Here is a 17,902-nt window from a genome sequence, read left to right as displayed (position 1 = left end):
ACAGACGCCGGCAAAATTGAGCGGCGTCTGTCAAACTCGCTGACAGCCGCCGCTCCTGTCAAAAAGGAGGCGCTAGGGACGCGCTAGTGTCCCTAGCGCCTCTTTTTACCGCAGGCCCTTATTTAAATACTGGATTGCGTGTCCAGAAGAGCGGCCTGGGAGCGTGTTGGGAGAGCGGGCGCTAGCCTCGGAGCGCCGGCTCTCCTGCCGATTTTACTGTATCGGCCTGAAAGTTGGCCCTATCCTGATGGGAAAGAAAGCGCAGAACTGTTCACCTTTAAAGTTGAGGTGTTAGTGCAGCTGATCCTCAGGAGCAAATCTTCCGCCTCCTTCGCAGTCCCCAAACCTTCTCTTACCCATGGTGTTTGGTTAGACGCAGCTGTATCCTTCCCCTACGCTGAAACAGTTTAAAAGTTCAGCCTCCAGTTCCTTGCACCGGCTGCATTTCTCATCAATAACTATCCTCCCTTTTTGGCTTTACGCAATCCCCAAACGCAGTTTTACAAGTTCAAGTCTGAGGCTTACCCGGCCATGCTTTAAACACTGACCCTCAATTATAGTTACCAGAAAAGAGCTTAATTCGGAACTAATCTGACCTGTCCAGTCCCACCCCCCACCCCTCCAGCCCTCTCTCTCTCTCTCTGGCTTTTCCAAAGAAGTTAGGAGACTCTGCCCCCAAAGCTCCAGGTTCCTTTAGCACTCTGGAATTTGCAGTTTGCTATTTTATGACATGCCCTGGGGGGCTTCTCACTACTTATTCTGCCAAATTCAGCCTTTATGAGAGGATGGGAAGTATCACACTTCCCCAGGACAAAATATAATAGTCATCTGGAAATGGTTACAATATTCTAGCAAATAAATCACTGCAAAGGGCTATGTTGTACCCTAAGAGACAGAAAAGGGAGCCCTAAATCAGCTCAAGACAAGAATGGCCAGCTGATTTCCTTTTATAAAATTCCTGTTCATTAATGCCTTCTCTCTAGTGTCATGGCTTGCCTCTTGAACTGAGAATAGACTCTGTGCAAATCAGATACGTTTTATACTGCTGAAAAGAGCATTTTAAAAAAAACAATTTTCCCTCTGTAGCCCCCATGGGCTCGGACCTTGAATTACCCCTACGCTCAGGGTGGGTGTTAGACTTGAACTTGGTGTGTGGGCCCTTGGGTCATGGAGAGAGCAGACTCCACCCTCAGGGAGGAGCCCTAAGGGGACTCTCCACGACAGGCGGGGGATCTCAGCAGTGGTGGACACAGGAGTCAGAGATATATTTATTATACAGCAAAGAGGAACCCGAGGAGCAGGTTTGTAAACTCAGTCCTGGAGTAGGAAGACCTGAGATGGATTCTCCGGTAGTGGTCCGCAGAGTGGGGTAGGCCCGGAGATAGTTGTTGGCAGCAGGCACAAGACAGCGTGGATCCGGTAGTGGTCTGCAGCGGGTAACCCGAGGATCCGCACAGCAAGATAGAAGCAGAGTTGAAGATCAGGTCTAATACTCACTCCGTGGTGTTGCAGTAGAGATATCGTTGCAGCAGCAGCGGAGACCTGGAGCAGGAACACTGAAGGGTCATCCGTAGAAATAGCGAGAGGTACTCACTAAGCTGGTAAAGGTGAGACTCGCAGAGAAGGCCCCCAGAGGAGCAGGTACCTGAGTCACTCAGTCTGGAATGCAGGAACAGCGAGGCAAAGAGTCTCGGAGAAAAGGAATTGAGCAAGAGCTACTCGGCGCGCACACATGTACGCGCGCGCAAGTTATAAAATTGGGAGTTGGCGAACCCCCGATGCCTACCCCCCACCCCACCCTTCCCTTCCCTCCACCGCCCTTTCCCCCTTACCTTTTTTTTCTTTTGTTATTAAACTTACTTCAGCCCTGCGGCCGGCGCGCGATACCCGGCACAGCAGCAAATGGCCGCTATGCCAGGAGCCTCTGGCCCCAGCCCCGCCCCCGGAACTTCCCGCCCCTTTTTGCAAGCCCCGGGACTTACGCGCTTCGCCGGGCCTTTTGAAAATAGGCTCGACGCACGTAACCTTTTGAAAATCCGGCCCTTTATGTTTATAATATTGAACTGAACACTTATCTGTCTGCAAATCTGCTCTTCTAATGCCGTTCTTTAATTTATTAAAACATATCTAATCACACATGGTGTAATTACTGCTGCAATCTTTGTCTGGAATGGTTTAACATCTCATGTTCAAGACTTCTGCCTTGATTACAAGGTTCATTTTTCACCCGATATATATTACCAAGGTAATTTTCAAAGGAAAATATAAATGTAAGATACTATCATAGCAATTTTTAAAAGTCCATTTAACACGGGTATAACCTATTGAAAATTCAATAGCATATATTGTAGCAATTTTAAAAAGCTGGCTAGAAGTCAACTAGAATAAGAGCTCTCAGACTTTGGATACCTAAACTTAGCCGGCAAACATTGTAAATCAATGCTAGCTGGCTAAGTCCACTTAACAGAAAAAATAAGGAAAATTCTCCAAGTCGGAGATCTCCCTTCTCCCAACAGCCAAACTTAAAAGGGTATCCGAGTCATAGTCCATCTTCCTCCATAAGCTTATAAACAGTTTGAGGCCCAATAACCCCACACTTTTCCAATGTCAAAAGCCCCCTCCTGTCCCCATAACCCATCAAAAGTCTCCCCAGTTTTAATTTTCTGCCATAGCAAAACTGGATGCCAAGCCAAATAGAGGCAAGAGTGAGACTGCCTGCTGGCTCGGCTTGGGGAGACTTTGGGGATTCTGAAGGGTGTGGGTGGGATCATAAGTAGAGGGAGGGTCATCAGGCCTTCAGCTCTTTTTTATATTTTAGAAGGGATGGCGAAGGACTAGGGGGCCAATGTGGCAATTTTATTTTAAGCCTGGTCGTCAGAATGGAAAGAAGGCGGATTGGAGGCACTTTTACTTTACGTTTAGCTGTCCAGGCATGATCAGGGCTTGGAGGCACTTTTATTTTAAAATTGGCTGTCAGAAAGAGAGAGAGGTACTGGGAAGGATTAGCGAACAGATCTGGCCTGCCATGTTGAATTAACTTAGCACTAAAAATCAGAGCTAGCTGCTTAATTTTCTCTTCCCACCTTAACCCTGCTCCCAGGCCAAACCAGAATCTCAGCGGTCAAATTAAACCAGTTAGTGGCAACATTTAGCATCTAAGCCCACTAAATTTTCAAAGGCATTCCTTTAGTAGACCGATGCCATCAAAACATTCACCCTTACGTACAGCAGTCAAAGCACCTACGAGCAATTTTGAACAGCCCGCACTGTTTGCAATGGATGTGGGCACTTTAGCCCAGGTATACTGCAGTCAATTTTCAAAGGGGAAAACCACACTCACATGGTTTCCCTTTCAATGAACAACCACACAGGCACACAATAAAAAGCATCCAAGGACTTGCCACTTGCTATTTGTGAGGATGGCCAAGTAGAGGCAAAATAGTGTGCAGAGATTTGAAAACTGAATGCGCAGGCGCCGTTTTACTCTACCAACCTAGACGCAGCTACAAGAAGGCCTGTTTTTAACCCAGACAAAACTGCACACATACAGTGAAAGTCTGAGCGTACTTTAAGCTGAGCAGTGGCAGGCAACTGTCAGGCAGGCCAATTTGCCCTGTGGGAATGGTTTTGAAAATTGCTGTCCTGCCACACATTCTTTGAGACATAGTATGGAAAAAGGCCTTTAATTGTACCCTAAAAAGAAGGTTAATACACCCACTACGTTATTAAGCAAGTGACTCAACTGCTTTGTAAACACATTCACAGAGATATTTTTAACTTCATTCTACAAGCACTTGTATTAGAGTCACAGCAAATCAGCAGAAACATTTCTTTGAAAACCTTTATAATTTGAGATCTGCTGGAAAACTATTGAAAAGCCTCTACTTACAATGCTTCAACTGCAACACTTACCAATGTTAATTTCATCATCTGTTTCTGCGTCTCCAATGCACTCAAACTGAAAATCTTGAAGTGACTGAGAAAACTTCTGCACAGCCATAGATAGATCTGGAAGAGAAAAAAAAAATGTTTCAGGCATTACAGTGCTGAGATATGGTAGAATATGGAATATTCATCGTATAATTAATAAACCTAACATGTTCACTAGTACAATATCACTTATGGATTCATCTTACCATACTGAAAAACTCAAACTAATATTTTAAAGCAGTTCAGCTAAAAAAAAACTGTAGGAGATATTTCCTTAAATAAACATTGAATTTAAGTGCTTTAGCATTATAAGAAGCACAGTTAACTCACGTTACTTCAGCTCCTTGTGCCCAACGTGATGAGATTTAGCTGAGCAAAGTTCACCATGGGGTGCAAATAACCGACTGCTACTAATGGGGGTCATGGCTCATTTAGAATGGAAAGCATTTAACTTACAGTTGGGGCGAGTCTCTTTAGCATCTGAGGCATGGCAGGGTTGCTATCATGAGACTGAAACTACATTGTTTGATAGCCTTAAGCTATTGTATGTTTGCGCTGGTTAAAAGCTAACATTCTATTATTTGTTATATGTCAAAGCTTCAGCCTTGTACACCATTAAAGCACCGTGTAAGATACCGCAGGCAGTGAAATGGTCTATACGGGGGGTGATCGAGTTTCACACCTCAGAGACAGAACACTTACATCTGATGGACACAAACACTATAGTGGTAATGGTGGAAGTACAGATGACAGTAGAACTGGGGACACCGGCTACAGTGATTGACACAGCAATGATGCCTGTCACAGGGCAAAAATAGATAAACTGCACCCTCTCGTGGGTTCCAACTTGAGCAAGTAGGGCAAAAGTCAGCAAAGGTTGTTTTCTTTCTTCTTTTTTGGGCAGAATGCAATCCCTTTTGTCGCCAGTCCGATCCATCTCTGGCTCCTCCTTGCTGGAACCATAAACTCGGCAGCACTTCCTGGCTGTGCTAAACTTATGCATCACAAGACCAGCACAGCCAGAAAAATACCAGCCCATGGGTTCTAAAAAATGCTCATGGTACCAAAAAGCAGCAGCAGAGGAAGATCAGCCAGAGGTTCAGTGGGGCAGCAGTACGCCACGTTGGATGGTGGTACGCACAACAGGGGTTGCCAACTCCCCATTATGAACACCATAAATAGGAGCAATACTGGTATAACACAAGCATTCACTCAAGGACTGCTTAACATCCTAATATTCTTCATCTATAATGAGATTAAAAAAAAAAGACATGCAGAGAATGTTTGGTGTTAATATTTTAAACAGACAACAAACTTTCAGTGTCACGGTCTAAAACAGAATCAGCAAACCTTATGGACTAAAGTCAGCAGTTCTTCCTATCAGCCAAGCAATAGAAGATCCATTATCTTTATTCACCTGGTTTTAATTCCTTACAGTATAAGGTAGGTTACAGAAGTGTGAGCATCTGATCCACCACATATCAGTTTTAATAGTTTTTATTCCCTCTTTATACATATTTCTCGCTGCTCTTGGGTATACTGCTATGCATGCATGACAGCAGCTAAACATCTAACTTAATTAATCTTGGGTGTACTAACTTGCTGCTATGAAACTTAGCTTCTGTTGTATTTTCTCCATAAAATATTTTGAATTCACCGGCTATGCTCTCTACTAAATACATTTATAGGGCTAGTCTTATAGCTGAAGCTGTGCACTGCAGGTGGGGAATCTGGGCTCCAGATCCCCCCAGCCGATGGGGCAAGTCATGTCTGAGCACACCGTGGAGGTGACCTATTCCGGCCCAGGAAAGGGAGGACGGAAGACAGAAGCTGCTACAGTGACAGTCCAGCCGGCTTCCTCGTGCAGGGCCGTGCAAGCCCCACACATCGGTTCCCTCACTGCAGCTGATGTTGGACAGGCGGAACAGGGCATGAGGCTGGTGCTAGTGCCAGCTAGCCCTACGTGCATAGATCAGTGCTTGTGAAACACTAAAGCCCAAGCTCTCTCTCATTCTCTCTATACACACACACACACACATACATATATATATATATATAGATATATTCAAGTTTTACAATTTTTCCTGCTCCTGCTGTACTAACTCACAGACAACTCAAACTCTCAGTGATGCATATATGTGGAGTGACAGAATTGGCAAGAAGCTCCTTATATTTCCACGTACTGCTAACGAGTTCATGTATTAACTCTTACACCATACCTACAATTAATCAAATAAATACATAAATGTGTATTTAGTAGCTCTAGACCTTTATGATGAAAGGGTGTGTGCACTCTGACTCTCACATGCATATTTCTTTAATCACTTTTATAATCCATCTTTTCCATCAGCTCAAAGTAGTACAAATAAAACATATATAAATTATATAAAATGACATAAGTTTATTGAATTCTGTAATTTAACACACAGTATAAAATGACCTCAAACAAGCCCTTTAGAAATCTAATAGAACCCTAAAGCTAGGAGCATTGAAATAAAAATAAATTAGCTCTGAAAAGGTATGTTGAAGACCTAACAGCCAAGAACATTCATGCAAATGCCCAAAAGAGAGTTACAAAGGAGAGGAACTGCCACAGAGAATGACTGGTCCCTAGTTCTTGAAAGCTAAACTGTTTTCACATTTGAGATGCAAAGAAAACCTCAACCTTCAAAGCACAAAGTGCACTTAGATAAATATCTCACTAATTTTATCTTCATATACTCTAGGCCCAAATCCTGACCCACCTTGAAAGCAAGGATCAAAGCTTTAAACTGCAGGCATAAGGCTAACGGCAGCCAGTGCAGACCTTTAAATCGCTCCACTAATGCTACAACCAAAATCCCAACCCAGCAATAATCATGCTGCTGTTTTCTGGACCGAGTGCAGATTCCAGAAAAGTCTGACACCCCCAAATACAGACAATAATCCAAGTAGGCAAAAACAGCAGCATACAAAATGGTCACAAAACCTCTGTGATCACAACAGGGACAAATGTAATACAATCTTCTCAAGAGGACTGCATTATATTCTTCATTAATGTTCCAAAATTGTTCTGAATCCCACAGTGCCGCAAGAGTTCTAATTTTATCAAGACTCAGCAGGTCCCTAGACGTCACAATCCAGAGTCTCAGTTTTCTCAGGGTTCACATTACTGCACATCCACAAAGCAACAGCGGAAAGACCTTGTTACATTTTCAAGAGTCTGAGTCTGATTTGAACCTAATGGATACAATAACTGGATGTCATCTGCCAAAAAAAAGATATGGCACACTCCAACACTCTCAGTAATCCCCCCCCCACCAAAAAAAAAAGGATGAAGACAGAAATTAAACAAAGGGGGCAATAAAGAACCCTGGGATGTGCCAGAACTCAATGGGTAAGAGCAAGAAGTTTCATCACCCAAAGAAAAGTATCGATAGCTATCTGCCAAAAATGAAGACTTCTGCTATAATAAGACCAATCCAGAAAGCCCTAAACCTGAAAGTCATTACAATAAAATTCTATGGTCAACTGCATCAAATGCAGAACTCACATGTAGCATTAAAAGAAAACCCGTCCCCTCGTCTAATTCTAACCAAATATAGTATCAAATAGCGATCAACACCAATTTGGTACTATGAAATTTCCAAAATCCAGATTAATATGTATCAAGAAAAGATCTCTTATAGACAAAATCTCATAGACAGATTTACACGAGAGTTGAAACAAACATTTTAAAAAGGAAAGGAAGCTGCACATTTTGCATTCAAATTAAACTCCATGGATGTAGACTCAGGAACAAAATCAGGAAATATCTTTTCAGAGATAGGGTGGTGGATGCCTGGAATGCCCTTCCAGAGGAGATGGTGAAGACAAAATTGTTGACAGAATTCAAAATGGCATTGGATAAACACAGAGGATCCCTAGTAGCAAGAGGACAGAAATGCAGGATGGTAACCTGCATGGAATGGTACTTACAACCCTGAACGCCTTGCTGGGAAGACTGGACGGACCATTTCAGTCTTTATCTGTTGTCATTTACTCTGTTACAGTTTTAGGTCTCTTTAGTAATAGAATTTAACCTCACACCAATCCCACTATGTCTTTTCGGATTATGGAGCACATCTGACCTTCCTCTCAATGTCAGAAAACTGGGCAATCATCTAAATCCATGCTGCCAAGCCTACCAAAGTCTTTTTGGAAATCCATTCATCTTTCATCATTGCTGGATCAACTATATGGAACACCATGCCCTCTGAATTACGCCAGGAACTCTGCCACAAAAAATTTAAACAAAACCTTAAAACCTGGCTATTTAAAAAAGCCTACTATCAATGATCTGTATCCTCAACTACTCTTCCTATCCGCCACAATCTCTCATATATTGCTTATATTCTTTTAATACATAGTTATATACTGTATTGTATTTGTTCAGTTACCATGTTAAATTGTAAAGCGCAATGCTGTATTACTGTTTGAATGTAAACCGAGGTGATGTTTTTTACGTACCCCGGTATAGAAAAATCTATAAATAAATAAAATAAATAAATAAATTCATGAAATGGACTTTTGACACCATGATGCTGTGGACATTGCAGCAAATCAAGACTTATCTACTTACTTATACTGTAAGTGCGTTGGACAAGTATGACAAGATTTGGAACATCTATCCACTATGGTGTAATGCATGGCTTCCCAAACTTTTAGCAATGCATAACATCACAGAAAATCAATGTTCCCATTATAGCAATAGAAGATACACATGACCCCAGAGGATGACTACAAAATATGCAAGGAAGTGGTCCCTCTCCAACAATCACGCCACTCTCACCCTCACCACACTCCAGCTGATCTTCTCTCTGAACCTCCACTCCCTGCAGAGGACCTCCTTCCTCCAGCAGACTCCCCCCTCCCCCTGATCCCCTCTAGCATCCCTCAGTCCACCGCTCTCTCACCCACTTCAGCCTTTTTCACATCCACTCAAGCCCTTCTTATAACTTCCAAATGATCCTGTCATTCCCTCCCTCCCTTTTAAACCCTTCCCCATTCCTTCAACTCACCCCCATCTCCCCTATCACCTCCCAACCACTCCACCTCCTCCTCTCCTTCTCATACATACTTCCCAACTAATCTCCTCTTGCCCCCCCCCCCCCAGCTTCTTTCTTATCATCTCAAGTCAGTCCTCTTTTGTTCCCTCTCTCTTACCCTCTACAACCAATCCCTCTCCACCTGATTCAACCCTCAAACACTTCCTGCATCAGATTCCACCATTCAAAAGCCATTTCTCTAAACATCCTCCTGGGCCAGGGCCAGCAACAACATTTTGCTTTGGGTCATGGATGACAACTGGTGAGAAGAATGGGCAGGTCAATAACAGGGATGACATTTTTCTCATGGGTAGGTTCAGTAGTGGGTGAGGAGAGGAGAGTTGTGGCTCATGCACACTCAGCCCTCCCCTCCCCTCATGTTCCCGAGTCCAACAATGATCTATAAACAGCAGCAGCATTAGTAATGAAAATCGTATGGGACCTGTGAGCCAGTGCAAGCTCACAGGCCTTTCAGCAGCCCCAATCCTTCCTCATGCAGAGAAACTCATGCGAGGGCTAGGCCACTACAGGGCCTGTGAATGCATGCTGGCTCACAGGACCCATACTGCCTTCCACTATTCAAACTGTCTCCTCTGGCTCCTGCAGAACATTGATATTTGAGACACTTATGACATCAGCTGAAGCTTTTGTGATCAATTTGGGGTCTTGATCCATAGCTTGGGAAGCCCTGGCATAATGGTTAATACATGTGGACTTCCCTGTAAACTAACATGTAACATATGCATCTCAGTTTTATTAGAAATTTGTTTACATAAAATCCCAAATTAGAGATAAATGCAACCCATAAAATAAAACCATTAAGCAGTGCTAGGAACAATTATCACTTTTAACCCCACAACAATAAACCCCCAACCAGCCGCCTCCCGTCATATCTCCTAATTATCTAAACTGACATTACAGCAATTACTTTTCTTACTTAAAATGAAACACCAGGCAGTAAAGCCCTGTCTTTAATAAATAGCAAAATGTTATATAAAAAGTTTTTATATCATGTCTCATGTGGTAGCATATTCTGCAATTGAAAGATAACACATGGAAAGGCTCAGTTTTCGTCATCACCAATATTACCGCCTTCACAGAAGGTGCTACAAGAAGAGATTCCTGGCTTGCTTGATCGGAAACAGAAAGGAATGTAAGGCTAATCTATGCTGTAAATAACTAGGGCTTGATCCTTTCAGGAACTTGAACGTCAAAACAGAAAAATATTGAATTGGGCTCTAAAAGTACCTGATAACCAAAGAAGCTATATCAGGGTTGGGCAATATATGAAATGCCATGCTACATCCTGCCATCTATAAAATATCTCAAAAACAAGGGGGGTCAAAGAAACTGAAATCTATTATCAGGGAACATAACAAATTATTTGCATGGGGATGAAAGGAAAAAACATGCCCCCAAGGAAATTAGTTCCTAATGCATGGAAAATTTCTGAACTGAACTTATTTTGCATATATGCTGTAAAAGAGAATATATATCTCCTGCTTTGAGAGGTCTCCACTGGCTGCCAATTGAGGAGAGACTTCAGTATGGCTGCTTAAAATGTACTCTCCCATGGTTTAACAAGTTGCAGCATATTTATAACCTTGGCCACGTGTGGCGATCATCACAAAGAGGACTCCTTGACGTAACATCAATATGGCAAGTTTGCCTTGCCAAATATCATGAGACACCTTTTTTGTTGCCGGTGCTGTGCTCTGGAATTCCCTGCCTCAGGCATTAAGGACTGTTGACTGTACAAAAACATTCAAAAGGTTGTTAAAAACGTATCTTTATCATTAGGCATTTGAATGTTGCGGGCCTATTTGCTCAATTCAAGGGTGCTGCATTTTGTAAGCCACCTAGAACAGTGTATAGGCAGCATATAGATCCTTTTAAAGAAATAAAATAAAATACTTCTGCCAAGGATGGTGTGTAATTTGTCAAATAAAAAAATCTAGGCTAGTCAGCAGGGTTTTAATGGTTGGAGCTAACAGGAGAAAAGGGAGGCTATTTAGCTAAGGAGGTCAGAAAGTCCTATCCTTTGCCTGGGCAAACTGGGAACGAACTGGGGAAAGTGGTAATTGCGTCGGTGTGCTTGCCTCTTAAAATCCCCCCACTTTACGTGGTAGAGGTAGCATTTATGCATATGCACGTGTCCACATGAAGCCTATTTTATACCATGGGCGCATATACACGTTTGTTATAAAATGGCCACATCCATTAGAGCAAGCCAGCACACATGCATGAATGTACACCTCGTACGGCTGTTTAAAACTTACCATCAGTGATAACAAGTTGGGAAAATGTCTGTATTCTTTAGCCTGCCCAGAGAACAGCATTTCAAAGCCAGCAGAGGAGGAAACCAAAGGAATCCTCGGAGACCATTTAAGGTAGAAAAAGCGCAATTTGGCTGGCTCTGTCTGTGTACGTGGGGCAGGGATGACCAGGAGTTGGAGTCAGGAAGAGAGGAGTGCATCTGGCAGCTCTGTAATCAGTTCTTCTCATGAAGAGCTAATTATCGAGAGGAAGAGACAGAAGTCTACACTCTGAGGAAATAGAGACACAGCTGTTCTTGCTTTATAGCCGAGCTACATGTAAAATTCCAACAAGAGACAGAGGAGTCAGGAGTTGAGAGACTTCCTTTCCAGATATATCCACGCCCAGGAGCACATGGATGGATCACCCTCCTAAGAACCTGAGTTACATAATCTAAACTTTGCACACAGAGTATTTTAGCAGAGGAGGGAGAAGGTTTATTTCCTTGCCTTTTATCTCCAAATTCAGTATCTTATCTTAACTGCTTCAGCCTTTCAGCCAAAGTCAAACATAAACCCTTGTTGGGAAAGAAAAACTGGTGGACCGTGGCCTTTCAGTAAGAGACTGAAACCAGTCCAGCTTTCAGTTTAATACCAAGTAAACCATTTGGGGAAGGCCCCAGGAGAGAGAGACCTTTCACACACTGCAGTGCTCATCTATTTGGTTTGTCATCTAGCCAGATCCACCACGAAGAGAAACTTCTTCATTTTCTTGATTGTTTTTTTGCCACACAATTCTGTGTTTGGGACTGGGTGCACCCTTTACAAACTGGTGACATTGGGGTGGATCTGTTTCCATTCCCCCCCCCCCCCCTTCCTTTTGAGTACTCAGGAGTAAAGACAATTTTTATAAGCTGTGTACCTCACTGCTTCCCTCCCCCAACCTCTCACTATTAGCATTCCTTATTTTTTTGTTACTATCCATATATGTATATTGGTTGCTTGGCTAACAGGCCATAAACCAGTGTTATTTTTGCATTGCTTCATTTAAAATATGAAAACTGCAAGTTTATATTATACTTCACTACTGTACTTTTCCCATTTAATGTTGGATTTATTTCTACTTACACAAACCCAGTAAAAGTTTAATTACTGTTGTATTCTGGTGTGATGATTTTATCTTGTCTGTGGTGCCACAAGTAAGAGGTTGTTTGGCACAGAACTGTGGTATCAAGGTGACTGATGCCCTCTTTCATCCCTCACTCAGACTACAAACCCGAAGATAAATCATATTAGTGAATATAATTTCTCACTGGTACTCCCTACCACAAACATAGGGGAAAATTCATAGTCCGGACCAAAGTGAGGACCACAGAAGGAAAATATCTTCTTTATGTCTGAAAAGAGAGCTTCAAGATCCATTCTCAATCCAGTTCCAGCTAGATTCCTTTTAATGACAACATGTTTCCAGAATTCTACTGCAGTCAAGGTTATCTATAGGTATTAGTCCTCTGGGAATTCTGTGCTACTGCAGAGTGTAGAACTCCCACAGAATTCCCCTCTTGCACAGCTGCGCAGAATTTGGCAGGCCTCGGCGTGCAATGAGCGGAACGGCCTCTACTCACGACACACCTGGGCCTGCTTCATTTTTGCCACAAGTGGTACAGCCTCCACTCATAGTGAAGATGGAATAGGCCCCGGCATGCTGTCAGCAGAGGCCGTCCCACTCGCGGTGAAGAAGGAACAAGCCCAGGCATGCCTATGTGTAGGGGGGGATGAACAAGAGAGAAAGCCAGTGTGCATGGATGTGTGAAAGAGAGATATAGGTAACCTGTGTGAGGGTGTATGCAAGAAAGAGAGAAGAGGGAATCTGTATGTGGAGGTGTGTGCGCACATGAGAGAGAGAGGGAGCCTCTGTGTGTGTGTGTACGAGAGAGAGACAGACAGACTGTGTGAGGGGCAGTACTGAGAGAAGGGTCAAACTCTGGAAGTGAAGATAGAGTGGAAGGGACTCAGCCTAGAGGGGGAGGGGGAGAGAGTGGCAGGTGGAGTAGTTGGGGCCTGAGAGGGCAAAGTGAAAGGAGACTTGCCAGGGGAGTAGGGAGAGAGGGTCTAACAGTGAACTTCTAGGGAAATTCTGCTCAAAATATAGAAAACTCTGCATCTTTAAGTAATCAGTTTTTTCTGTATTACATTTTAAATTAGTTATTTAAAGACTGTCATGAATATTGTATTATTTTGACCAATATAAAATATGCAGAATTTTGCAGAACTAAGTTTTTACGCACACAGGGCCAGGTTTTCGGGGGGGTACGCACATATCTAACGCGCGTACCCCTTTCAAAATCTGGCCCAAACACCCCCTGCGCGCGCCGAGCCTATGTTGCATAGGCTTCCGGCACGCGCAAAGCACCGGGATGCGCGTAAGTACCGAGGCTTTCCTGGGGGGGGGGGCGTTTTGGGGGGCGTGTCGCAATCCGCGCGTCATCGGGGGCGTGTCCAGGGGGCATGACATGTTCAGCGTGTCATCCGGGGGCGGCGCCGTGGACGTGGTTTCGGCCCGGGGATGTTCCGGGGGCGTGGCCGTGGCCTCCAGACCAGCCCCCGGACCGGAACATGGAGCGCGGCAGCCGGCCCAGTGTGCGCAAAGTTACGCCTGCTTCGAGCAGGCGTAACTTTTGTGATAGAGGTGGGGGGGTGGGTTAGGTAGGGGAAGGGAGGGGAAGGTGGGGGGAGGTTCCCTCCGAGGCCGCTCCGATTTCTCCACATGTCCTTAGCGGACACTATAGAACAGAGATGGCCAACTCCAACCTTCAAGAGCCACAAACAAGTCTGATTTTTCATTTCATGCATATTCATTGTGAATATTCTGAAAAGCAGACCTGTTTGTGGCTTTTGAGCACTGGAGCTGGTTACCCTTGCTATAGAAAACCAGAGGAAATTCAAGGACTTCAAACTGAATCATCTGCTAGAGTTCTAAAGGTTTCCCACGTTATAGGGCATAATGTGGAATCCGGTTGATCCACACCTTCTAAGCTTCATAGCACAGGCAGAGTGAAACAAATCATAAGAACATTTATGTTGTTGAGCCAACAAGTTGATGTTTATGAGTAATTAGGGTAAACTGTTGTTCAATTTAAGATTTAAGGCCAAACCCAAAACTTTTGAGAGAAAAAGACTGGGGCTCGTTTGTGCAGTTGCTCAGACAAAGAGAGACTGAGGGGTTCACGAAGCACGAGCAAACACAGGAAATCCCGCACACGGTAACAGAGTACATGATGGAAAATAAAGACCAAATAGTCCAGCTACTCTGCCGAGCAAGCTGCGTATGACTGTAACTGCTGCTCCGGGCAGGTTACCCCATGCCTTCTGTTAAGGGTAGTAACTGCCATTCTGTGCTGGTTACCCCCATGTAGAAAAGTTACAGCCAAAGTTAACATAGGTAACATCACTTCTTCATTTCCATCATCTAGCCTCTACGGGATCCGCTGTATTTGTTCCATGCTCCCTTTAACGCTGTTAATGTTCTCATCTTTATCACCTCTTCTGGGGGTGTATTCCACTCTCTCTGTGAAGAAATATTTCCTGATGTTGATTCAGAAAATATTCAGAACTCGGTACAGTCTGTACTGAGCTCCAAGAGCTGGGTCTGTGTCAGTGCCATCAGGTGACGTCACCCACGTGTTATGGCCAATTCATGCCTGCTTCTCAAATGGATGAAAAAAGAAATAAAACAAACACTGAAGAAACTGCAGAACCTGCTGGAAAAAACGTTTAGCTAGGCTGGCAGAAAAAGGTTACATTATTCTTACCTAATAATTTTCTCTTTCTTTGAGTCTCCTGCAAGACCACTTGTCACCTATGGGAATTCCCTCCTCCTCAGCAGAGGGGACACCTTTTTTTATGATCTCACTTGGACTATAAAGGTCGCATGGTCTGAGGCCCTAGCCAATATCCTACGGCCAAAGTGCTGTGCCCACCAAAATCCCTTCTAGTAGATAATATCAATCAAGATCGTGATACTCAATTAGGGCCCACAAGACCATTCTGAGTGATAGAAGAGGCAAAGCGAAGGAAAAAAGAAAATAAGAAGAGATAGGGTGACTGAGTAGCACAATCTCGACTGATATTATCTACTAGAAGGGATTTTGGTGGGGCACAGTGCTTTGGCAGTAGGCCACTGGCAAGTAGAGATGTGCATTAGATTATCAAGAATTAGGCAATTTCAATGAAATTGCCTAATTCGTCGTGATTCGGGGGGCTCGAACTCTGACACGGAGTTTCCCCGAACTTCGGGGAAAATTCGTTTTTGGGGTTAGTACGGGGGAGAGGGGCACATTTATTTAAAAAAAAAAAAAAAAAACACCCCAACCCTTCAATTTTACTTTAATACCACCCCCCCCCCACACACACACACACCATCCCGATCCCTCCCCCAAGACTTACTAAATGCCCTGGTGGTCCAGCGCGGTCCCGCGAGCGATCTCTCCCTCCGGGCCATCATGCTGTCGGGCCTGCTCCGAATCAAAATGATGCCGATGGCCCTTTGCCCTTACGATGTCACATGGGCTACCGGTGCCATTGGTTGGCCACTGTCACATGGTAGGAGCCCGAACTGAAACCCGACTGGCAAGGGCCTCAGACTATACTTATTTATTTATTTATTTTTGTATACCGACATTTGATCTGAGATATCACATCGGTTTACATTCAGGTACTGTAGGTATTTCCCTATCTAACAAGCCAATACATCTCCCGGCGCGCACACAGGCCACTCTCCTGTGCGCGCGATTCAGGGGTGACAACATGCAAATTAGGGCCCGCGGTAAAAAGAGGTGCCCCTAGCGCCTCTTTTTTAACGGAAGCAGCGGCTGTCAGCAAGTTTGACAGCCGACGCTCAATTTTGCCAACGTCAGTTCTCAAACCTGCTGACAGCCACGGGTTCGGAAACCCCACGCCGGCAAAATTGAGCGTCCGGTTTTCAACCCACGAGCCTTGGGCCAATTTTAAATTTATTTTTTTTAATTATTTTAAACTTTTAAGACCTCAGACTTAATATCGCCATGATTTTAAGTCAAAGGGTGTACAGTTTTTACTGCTTTTCTGTACACTTCCCCGGCGCTGGCAGAAATTAAAGGCAGGATGTCAGTCCTCTACCCCTTATTCAGTAAGGGGTAGAGCTAGCGCATCGAAAACATGTGTCCAAACACGGGGTAACAGTGCAGGGTAATTTTACTTTAATACAATCCCCCCACCATCCCGATCCCTCTCCAAGACTTACTACCACCGCACTGTACTGTATCGGCCTGTAAGTTTGTACCTGAGGCAATGGAGGGTAAAGTGACTTGCCCAAGGTCACAAGGAGCGACAGCTCTAACCACTAGGCTATTCCTCCTCCCTGCACAGTGAAAATGACCCTCTCGTATGGCTGGTAAACCCATTTGTTGTCAAAGAATAGTATTTGCAACCATTTGCTGCAAGAAAATTTTCACAATTCCCAGCTCGGACTTTATAAAGCCTTGGCTTAATAAAACAATCAGCTACACGATAAACACTGCCCTGAATAATTTCTCAGAAAAAAAAAAAGATATACTGCAACACATCAAAACACAATATGAAAATGCCTTGTCTACAGGGCACTGGTAGAATACTGTGTGATAATTAACTAACTTTAGAAAGCAGACATAGAAAGTATTTACAAAATTCTGAAATGGCAAGCTGTTCCCATAGGAGCAGTTTGTTCTTAAATATTGTGGCTCAGTTTATACTTCTTTGAAATACACAGCAAGATTATGTGAACGCAATGTAATAGAACTATAATACTGAAAAATAATTCAAAAGCTATCCTGGAAAATCCACTTTATATAGAACTCAATTCACCCGCTGTCTTTTCAGGCTCTGGAAGATCTCTCTCAAGATATGTGTGGTTTTCTCAAATAGCAATGGTCATAAAAGGGGAACACAGGAAATACTGAAAGTGGTGAGAAAGATATTCAGCAGAGCTCAAAAAATATATTTTGGGCATGCAGGACGTGGAGGTACCATACACACTTCAATAATGCTCTATTACACCTATGAACCTGCCTCCATTTAAAACCATATGGTCTTCTGGTACATTCTTTCCAAGAAGCCACAACACCCAATTAAGAATTCAAGGCTATCAATCACTAACCCTTCAAAGTCTAGCTATGAAGGCTGGAAATTTGATGGTGGGATTTGTAACGAGACTTAGTTCTGAGTTATTAGGCTTAGAGAAGAATCTAGCCTGATAGGCTCTGTGATGGCCATCTCCAGGAGGAGAGTGAAAAGCCTTCTTGTCTTGTCACACATGAATGGGACAGACGTCGATTCAGAGAGATTCCGTGCTCTTCCACAACCCTGTGTAATCCTGGAGTCTGAAAAGCCTGAGCACACTAGGAATTTAGGGTCCACTGTGCTTGCTTAATGTGAAGGACAATTTGGAGATATCTATAAACCAGTTGCTTTCCTGGTACAGGTGTTCTCCAAGGACAGCAGGATGTCAGTCCTCACACACGAGTGACAACATATGATACAGCACAATATGGAATTTTTTTGTCAGTTTCTAGAACTTTGACTGTGCCTGAGAATGGCCATGCATGTTATCATACCACATGTCCACGTAGGGGACCC

General features: G+C 43.7%; 1 protein-coding gene across 3 annotated transcripts in view; it reads right to left on the bottom strand.

Moving 5' to 3' along the window:
• Positions 1-17,902, bottom strand: part of ARHGAP42 (Rho GTPase activating protein 42) — a 605,600-nt gene that overhangs the window by 474,282 nt on the left and 113,416 nt on the right. For all 3 annotated transcript variants that reach the window (XM_029602393.1, XM_029602394.1, XM_029602395.1), the window contains exon 2: positions 3,913-4,008. In XM_029602393.1, the coding sequence (XP_029458253.1) occupies positions 3,913-4,008 (96 nt within the window). The remainder of the gene's footprint in view (positions 1-3,912; positions 4,009-17,902) is intronic.

The sequence above is a fragment of the Rhinatrema bivittatum genome, chromosome 5, assembly GCF_901001135.1.
Source record: "Rhinatrema bivittatum chromosome 5, aRhiBiv1.1, whole genome shotgun sequence".
Lineage (NCBI taxonomy): Eukaryota > Metazoa > Chordata > Amphibia > Gymnophiona > Rhinatrematidae > Rhinatrema > Rhinatrema bivittatum.
Note: the sequence above shows the minus strand (reverse complement) of the source record. Positions and strands in the feature narration are given on the sequence as shown.